Source organism: Branchiostoma floridae, chromosome 2 (assembly GCF_000003815.2).
Source record: "Branchiostoma floridae strain S238N-H82 chromosome 2, Bfl_VNyyK, whole genome shotgun sequence".
Classification (NCBI taxonomy): domain Eukaryota; kingdom Metazoa; phylum Chordata; class Leptocardii; order Amphioxiformes; family Branchiostomatidae; genus Branchiostoma; species Branchiostoma floridae.
In genome coordinates this window covers 15,396,135-15,405,147 of record NC_049980.1, presented here as the reverse complement: position 1 = coordinate 15,405,147, position 9,013 = coordinate 15,396,135, and the positions used below count along the sequence as shown (strand labels likewise).

General features: G+C 40.7%; 1 protein-coding gene across 2 annotated transcripts in view; it reads left to right on the top strand.

The window, feature by feature from the left end:
- Nucleotides 1–634: 634 nt before the first annotated feature.
- The window catches only part of LOC118409822 (RB1-inducible coiled-coil protein 1-like), a gene marked incomplete in the record, with an annotated part of 21,815 nt that continues 13,436 nt past the window's right edge, over nucleotides 635–9,013 (top strand). For both annotated transcript variants that reach the window (XM_035811162.1, XM_035811161.1), the window contains 15 exon segments: nucleotides 635–726; nucleotides 1,085–1,211; nucleotides 1,661–1,742; nucleotides 2,073–2,158; nucleotides 2,769–2,884; nucleotides 3,545–3,631; nucleotides 4,150–4,297; nucleotides 4,527–4,635; nucleotides 5,062–5,180; nucleotides 5,643–5,827; nucleotides 6,432–6,618; nucleotides 7,188–7,269; nucleotides 7,584–7,642; nucleotides 7,837–7,937; nucleotides 8,282–9,013. In XM_035811162.1, the coding sequence (XP_035667055.1) occupies nucleotides 659–726; nucleotides 1,085–1,211; nucleotides 1,661–1,742; nucleotides 2,073–2,158; nucleotides 2,769–2,884; nucleotides 3,545–3,631; nucleotides 4,150–4,297; nucleotides 4,527–4,635; nucleotides 5,062–5,180; nucleotides 5,643–5,827; nucleotides 6,432–6,618; nucleotides 7,188–7,269; nucleotides 7,584–7,642; nucleotides 7,837–7,937; nucleotides 8,282–9,013 (2,288 nt within the window).

The following is a 9,013-nucleotide window of genomic DNA, read 5'->3' as shown; positions in this document are numbered from 1 at the left end:
TCGGTCCATCTCTTCCACATCTGCTCTGGAACTAATATTGATGAACAGCATCCAGAGTGTGTGGATGTCATGTTTTGCTCAGACTAGAGCTGTATTTTCTGACAGGTGCATATGCCATGTATGTGGTTGTCCCATACAAAGGAAGTCATTGTATGCCATTGTTGAACAAAGGAATGGTTGACATTGTGTTGTCTATTTCTAACAAAGGCACCTGTACATGTGTGTTACAGTTATATATACCAAAGTTCCATGTCTTGCTGTAATGTATCACACAATTCAGCCTATATGCTGCGATTTTATACAAACAAAACATTCTCATTCTCAATCCCCATTTAATTACTTTTCTTCCTCACAAGTATGTTTATCTTAATGATTGTCTGATATTTAAAAAAAAAGAAGAAATTATCCTCATATGAGCTACATCAGCCAGTAGGCCTTCATTATTTGCAATGTTCATTATGTAATACTAGCTTAATCTTTGGCCAAATGTTGTTTTGGACTATCATTTATGACTATTTCTCTATTCCCTTCCCAGTCTCCACTTGCATCTACAACAAGTGGTAATATTGTTCACTGTTTGAGAACTTTTGTAGCACCAGATCCATCCAATAAGCCTTTTGTACCAATTTTTTTTAAAGAGACCCGGGAGAACATCACCATGTTATACGTTTTCCTGGTGGACACTGGCACCATGCTGACCTTCGACATGAGCCTGGCCTTACAGCCGTGAGTAATATGTTTGTCATCAGGTTATAGAATCAAGCCTTATTTAAGAGTATTTTACATTCTTATGTTGTCTCAGTAAGATACGAGTACCATACTTATAGAAATGCTGTGCAATGTACTTGACATATATTCTTTAAGTATAGGATGAAAGCTTCTGGCCTTATTAACGATTTACCTTTTGACTTTCTTTTACAATTAACCATATGTCTCAACATTGATGCAAATTTGTCCTTACTCACTGTTACAAAATGTATTTACTTTGTTGTCACAAGCTCATGAAAGTTTGAGTACAATTTAACAACTTTGAATAAGAAAATACTTTTAGTTTGTTTGTAACCCTGTATTCACTCCCCTGTAGAGTGAATGTCCTTCAGCAGGAGGTGGCCCGATCGCTGAGTGTGCCTGCAGACAAGCAGGTCATGCTCATCAGTGGTGGAGACATGTTGGAGAGCAAGTCCCGCGTCTGCAGCTACAGTGCAGGCACGGTATGGACTGTTTCTTTATTTGTTCAGCATTACCAGTAAACCACCTTTAGGTATAGCACACCACTTTTGTATGCTAAGTTGTGTAAGTCTGGACTATAAGGTTTGATATGCTCACACCTGAATGGACCACTATTCTTTCTGATAAGTATGATACATGCTAGAGGTGTTCATGGGACCTCTGAATAACAGTACATATATCCCATTCAACCAAAGTACTCATTTTTTACTTAAGCAGAGTAAGAAAATACCGGTATGTGGAACATGCCTTTCCACAACATTGGGACAGCTAGGCATGCTAAGGCTACTTTACAGGTCAAGTGGATCTGGGGCTCTTAATTAAGGTTCTACATTCCTTAAATACATGTAAGTTTCCTACAAATAAACATGTTGCCCTTGTCCCAAGGAAAATGTACTGGTTATGCATACTAAGTCTAGCATTTGTGTTGTAGGACACCAACCCAATCTTCCTGTTCAGCAAGGTGACCATTGAGTCTGCTGTGCCACCATCTCCAAGTGTGGACCTTGGGTCTGGTGGGTTATGCATTCTTCTTACTACCCTTGTACTTTGCATGAGAATTAAGATTTTTTTCTGTTGCTTTTTCCCCCAAGTTTTGCTTAGAATTTTATTCTACATTTTCTTCCTGCAAGAATATTTTTTCTTCATATAAGAATTGTCCATGGGGTAAGCAATTGTTGTTTATGCATATTACTCAGCCTTGGGTAGAGGCCACTGACTAGTTTCCTGTATAGCAAATGTCAACAGCTGTAAGTAACATAGCCTACAGGAATGCTGGTGATAAAGCCACTAAAATGTGGGAAGATCCATAACAATGTGACTTGTGTTTCATTCATGACATGTAGACTCGGATCCCAGACTGCAGGTGGAAGGCTGCCTGAACATGCCTGCTACATACGAGACTGTGGTGGCACGGGCACAGCTAGCACTGGTACTGTACATGTATACTCATCACTTTGATACTGGACACTATAGCTACTACCTCTACTTAAGAAATGAGTTATGGAATTCAATTTCTGACACTACCTTGAAGTTTCCTGTTGGTGATACTGGAGGATCTAAATATGTTAGTTTAACATGTTGGATTAGTTGGATGCAACCATTTGATTATAGAACATGGGTAGTCCCTAGGACATGTCTCTCCATCCTGGGCCGGAAACTTGCTTGTTGGGATGGACAAAAAAGCTGAACTTTATGACACGATACAGATAAAAATGTATTTTCATAAGCTTGACATGAAAGATTAAGCAAAATTCAACAACATGGGCAATGAGAAGCCTAGGGTCCAGTAGGGAAGGAAACAAATTGAAAGCTGGAGACAGCCTTGTATAGATAACATGCATGCATGCCTAGTCTTGGAAGTTCCCAATTTGGCTAGAAATATGGATGGAAGCTCCACTTTAGACTTGCACTTCATGCCAACACTTTTGCCAAAGATGTTCAAATGCATATTGTTGCTGCAGTAGCTGGTTTATGTACACAAAGGTCTGTGCCTTCATAGAATGATTGATACATACATTTTTTTGGTTTGTATATTGTAGCAATTCCATGACCTTGCCAAGGACACAGTGCGGTCATGTGAACAGCTGGTCCATGAGCAGCACCTGCAGCAGCAGGGCTGGGCAGCTGTTATCGCCAATCTGGAGGACTGCTCCAGGTCAGAAACACCCCTAGTTTTACTGGTTTCACCCAGATTGCATTGTACAGTCTCTTACACTACAGGCTGTGAACACTGAACGACAGATGTGTGACTGCATGTTTTACACTTCGCTCAACAAATTTCATACACAAAGAAACATTTTGCATGTTTTGGGTGTCTTGTTGTCTTTTAAATCATATTTTTGCATTGTACATCATGTTCCAGTTGTACATTATGTAAAACCAAGCAAAGGTCACATAAATCCATATTGGCCACTCAAAGGTTGCTCAGGGATTGCCATTATAATCAGGTGAAAAGGGGTCCTTAGACTAGAGTGTACTGTATACTTGTACACTTACAACATTATGCATATGTTCTGTTACTTTGCAGTAGCTGTAAACATTTAGATTTAGATTTTTTGTTTCATTGTAGCCTGGTTTATAGATATTTGAAGAACCTCTGCAAGACAGGGAAGAACTAAACCGGATAGTGAGTGTGAGTGACATGTGATATAGTCAAACCTATACAACTGATAACCTGTACAAAAGGACAACTTGGCCAATGTTCACCATGGACAAAAGTGACTTGTCCATGTAGTTTGAATGGTCATCTTGGGCAGTTTTACTGTACATTTTGTATATTGAAGTGTTAAACTGGTACTACTTATTTTATGCACAGCCAATTCAAGATCCGGGTGGACAGTTTTGAGGGACTGTACAGCCAGTACCTTGTCACCAGACCCAAGTTCATGGACATCATTCAAACGTGAGTCCCTGTACTTTATCATGGTAATGGGTGTTACATGTACACGTGTATGTGGAGCGGATGGAAGATTGGCAGCCCCACAAGTAACTTCTTAGATAGAAACAACTCTATCTGTTGAAATAAAACCCCCATGAAGTCTGTAAGCCTGCAGTATTCAGCCAATTGCAATATGTTTAACTCATCTACATCTGATTCAATTCATACACAAAGTTAAAAGGTAGCAATAGTTTCAAGTTTGTTACCAGTTTAAATGTACAAACAGGTTCTGTTTGCTGTTCATTTTAGCCGTGAAAGTTTAGATAACATTGTATTGTATTTTCTATTGAAACGTCCTGGGCAGATGCTTGGTAAACTCATTTGATAAAACTGTTATGTTTTAGATTGTTTAACTCAATGTTGAATGCAGTTTTGTTGCATGAGTTATTTCATTTGTTGTTATTTGTGCACCTCTTGTAGACGTTGGAATGGTGTAACTTTACACAGCATCCCTTCCTCACTTGTCTGTGTTATCTTCCCAGGTTTCCCAACACAATCAAACTGCTGGAGAAGATCCCTCTGCTGCCCTGTCTGCAGGGGGCCCCCATGCAGGGTATCCAGTCATCCGGCGGGGTTGTGACCAGTCGGGTGTTCCAGCCACAAACGCTGCTGCAGTGGATCAATGCAAAGGTCTGTAACAGTGCTAATATACCAGACATGTACCAGACACTGTGCAGTATTACTCATTAGATGTAGATTCTCTGTTTTATTTTCATTTTCAATGTTTTATGAATGACAGTACAATGCTAGTTAGATGTACTTTTCTGGACTAAGGCTTTCAAACCATGTCAACAACCTAACCACAATGCCTGATCCTACATGTCTTGACTGGGAACTAAGGCCCTCTGTTTGTCTGCAGGATCCCAGCCATACACTAGAGCAGCTGATGGAGCAGTGTGTGCGATGTATGGAACAGCTGGATGAGACCGTACTGCAGGGTCTCATGGCAGAGTGCAACAACATTCTCAGTAAGTAAGCTTGGAAAAATTGAAACAAAGTGATCTTGCTCTGTTTTAGCTCACTGAAGAACTAGTCTTAAAGTGGTCAACACAGAGAATAAATGATATACAGTATTTACATGTTCACTTACTGATAAAAACCCTTTGCTCTTTTTGATAAGTACAATTAACAATGTACTTCTGCTTAATGTCCCACCCTAATGCTCGTATGTGACCCTCTCTGTATGTCAACAGCCAAAATTCACACTGCCAACCTCTTGGTCCAGGGGAAGGGCCACTGGACTATGCTTATGTTTGTTTCTTATTCTGTAGTTTTTCACTGTCACCAACCAGAAGGACCTGAAACTGATCCTGATAAACATTAACCAAGTAGGGAACCCTTGCAAATAAAGCTTACACCGTAAGTGTTGAACACTGAGAATTCTTGCATTGCAGGTTCCCTTAACAACCCTCAGATGAAGGAGATCAAAGGCCTGGAGGACAGGCTATATGGACTGGAACAGCTGATGGCAGGCACCAGGAAAATAGTGCAAGAGCAGGGAGACATGGCACAGGTACTGGTGTGCTCAGGGAAACAGTCAAACCTGTACAAGTGACCACCTATGCAAAGACCCCCTAGCCAATTTGACCACTTTTTCCATTAACACAAGAATTAAAAAGGCTGTCTGAAGTAACCTTCTGTCTAAATACATGTAGACCTGTGTATCGGTCCTGAGTGCTCTTCTCAGGTTCTTTTGACTAAAGCACTTGACTGTCTATCATCAAGTCAATTATTTTTCATTAGCTGGCACAGACTTAATGGTTGGTTGCAGGTTTGAATGATTCTAGTCTTTTCAGTACGTTGTTGTACAGATTTCTAAATTGGTGTACAATAAAGCTCCTCACACCTATTTTTATCCATAGACATGTACATGTAGATACATGAGTATCTTTTATTGCACACATTGCCATAGTGGCAACATTTCCACTACCACAGATAACATGTTAACATATGACATCCCTGCTCTATTTCCCAGGCTTTTGTCCAGAACCAGAGCCGGTGCAGTAACCTGGGTGACCCCTCCATCCTGCCTGACCTGTGTGCCAGCCACCGTAAGCAGCTGCTGGTCATGCTCAACAATCACAAACAACTCAGGGACATACGACGACGATGTGTCATCGCTAAGGACGAACTGTCTGCCAACCTGCACACTAGACTGAGGCAAGTCTGGTTGGCCATGTGTAGCTAGTGGACTGTTTGACAGTAATGGTCTGTTGGCAATATATAGTCTCTACTGAAGACAGCCCAGCTGCATGAGATTTTATACATTGTGATATTTCAGAATACAATGACACAAGCAAACTCTTAAACAGTACAGACCTTTGCATTTTGTTCTTTTATGGGAAGACTTATGCCAGGAATGAAGTGTGATTTATATGTAGTTATGGCTTGTGTTACAAAACAGGTGCCATGGAGCCAAACATTTTCCAGAAATGTTAAGAGGGTATAGGATATTCATGAACAAAAGACAGCACTGAAGGACATAAAGAAGAAATGTTTGAAACATGTCTGAAAAAGTGCATTTTTTGTAATTGACAGGAGATATTTTGTTTACGTTGTCTCTTCCCTCAGTTATCCATTAATGGAGATCATCCACAATACAGATGTGAGCATCTGTCCGATAATCGATTTCATCCTATATATGTCATGAAAATGGAATGCAGGATTTCTAGCAAATATGTTGCCAGTAAGAGTATTCTTTGTAGTCTTAACTCTTGAATAACTGCATACACAGTATTACATTGTTCTGGCCCAACTATTGCAGGTGGATCATGTACATAGAGAAGGCCATCTGTGAGCTGGACAGCAAACTTACCATCTACTATGAGAACATCAAGCGGCTGAAGAAGCGTCTGGAGATTGTGGAGCAGGTTAGCGAGGCTCCCACTGTCTACTGCCAGGCCGTGGCGGAAACCTGCAGGAGGAGGCAGTTCTCTGAACAGTTTCTACAGGTAAGGAGCAGGCCTATGTTACATGCTGGGTCCTGTTTACAGGGTGTACATACACATGTAAGGGTGTTAGACATCCAGGTAAACAATAGCCTAAGTCATGCCAACTGAATAGGTTAAAAAGAGATTATTTCCAGAAGTTTTAAGTGACATCCGTCACTCTTCTTGACTGTCACTTAGAATGACCTAGCAGAACAAATCAATGATAGTGCCTGTACAATCATGTTCCGCCAGATCATTCTAGTCATGTTGAAGAAAATTGATGGATGTCACTCAAAACATTGCAAATCAAAAGTAATCTCTGTATCTTATGCAGTTGTAGAAATTAATTGGTCTTTGGCTAATGATATACATGTACCATGTCATGTTGTCACTCTTCATTTGTCTGAAATGATCTGCTAGGAATATTGGTCATTTTTTATGAATGTAAGGGAATTTACAGTATGTAATACATTATATGCATGTATTATTCCATATTACATGTACATTCATAGTGCCCTTATCGCTGAATACTGAGTGGGTGATCTATATATATATATATGTGTGTTTTATTTCTATCTCTCATCTCCCAGTGGGCAGGGAACTTGTCACAGGACTTCACTCAACTGAGGGAAGAGGAAGTGAACAGAAGGAAGGAGTTCAAAAACATTTTTAGTATGTACACTTGTTATTGGTTTGAGGTATTGGGCTGAAACAGTGCACATCAGTAATGTTAACATAAGTACAAAATGTAGTGGTGATGCAATGGTATGTGTATAGAGGTTCAGAAAGTTGCTTGGAAATGGAATGCCACATGTATTTTAAGATATGTCACATTGTAGCCTTTATGATTTTATCACAACACGACAAAGTTGTGACTGTGTATCCAATTTGGTCTACAACTTTTATTGTTTGATACTGCTTCCAGTTTAAAGTTTTATTCTGTTCCATTCAGATAATATCTGAAAAATGCCTTTTTTTGGGTGTAGGAAAACATTTCCTAAAGATGATGTTCCCAGGAATGGAGGATTATCCACCAGGGTTTGCGGTAAGGAGTAGTATTACAGATATAATTGGAATTCATATCAGTCTGTTACATGTACATGTACCAGAAGAATGTTGCTTAATGATAAGAAATCCTTTCATGCATCATATTAAGTGTACAAATGCTGTTTATACATTGCTGAAGTAAAACAGTTGTAAGCATGATGTCTGCAAATCCCCCTCCCCTTCTCCTTGCAGACGAAACCTCCCGACTCTTTCGACAAAGACCTTCCCTTCATCACTCAAGACGACATCCAGATTCTACAGGATACAGTTCCAGAACTGTCCGACTCTCTGAGGTTTGGGATGCATTCTACTCAATGCCCCTGAGACTCTCAGATTTCTGTGGCATATTGATAGGCTGTCATTTCTTTTGCTACATGTACTTTAAGTAATTGCAGTCTTAAACTAATAGTCACAGACCATATTTTTTATGCCATTCTTTGAGCCTTTGTAGTATGTTTGTGCAACCTGCATCTTGCCATTTCTGGAGATATTTAAAGCAACACCAAGGTTATGTCAAGCACTGCAAATATTTTAGTGGAAAATATCACTGCAGTTTTAAGCAACTTAACATTATTTTCACTGTATTGGATTTCAATGTTACATTCATGCTCATGAGAAATCCTAATTCAATGTCCAGGGTACCAAGTCCAGAGGAACTACAGCAAATGTCCCAGCATTCTTCTCGCTTCATGCACTTCAGCTTGACCTCACATGAACCCCCTCTACGGGATCAGAAGTCACAGGACAGCCAGGCTACACTGGTAGGGCCTTCTAGGTCATCCAGTGAGACCAGTGCCTGTCCACAGACCACACCAACTTCAGAGTACAGCAGATCTCAAAGCCAAGACACCATCTCCAGTAAATCCTCAAGGAATGAAGAGCTGGCAAGTGTTCCAGAGAAGGAGGAAGGGACACAACCTCCTGTTGCACACACAGAAACTCCTCAGGTAGCTGAAGCTTCTCATGCCCCACGACCAGTGCCTCACCGCAGTGCCCCTCCCACTAACGTCACTGTCCGGAGAATGCAGCAACAACAAGAGTCTGGGTCCTACTCTCCCGACAGCATTGACTCACACAGTGTAGACCTGGAGTATGGAAGTCCAACCAAAAGACCAGTCAGTGACAGTTTTGTATCTGTAAATGAAAGCCCAGATGAGTTTATGTCTGCTACAGATGTGTGGCAGTTCCAGGAGGGGGGTTACAAAAGTCCACCCAGTTCTGTAGGCACCCCACATGAGTCTGTAGAGTCCTCGGTGGTAGAGACTTTAGGAAACACATTGGTGGTGAAGACAGAGGGGGCAAAGGTCAAGTCACCTTCACAGAGCCACACTCATTTACAGAGGAGCCTTCAGGAGAGGAAGTCCACCAT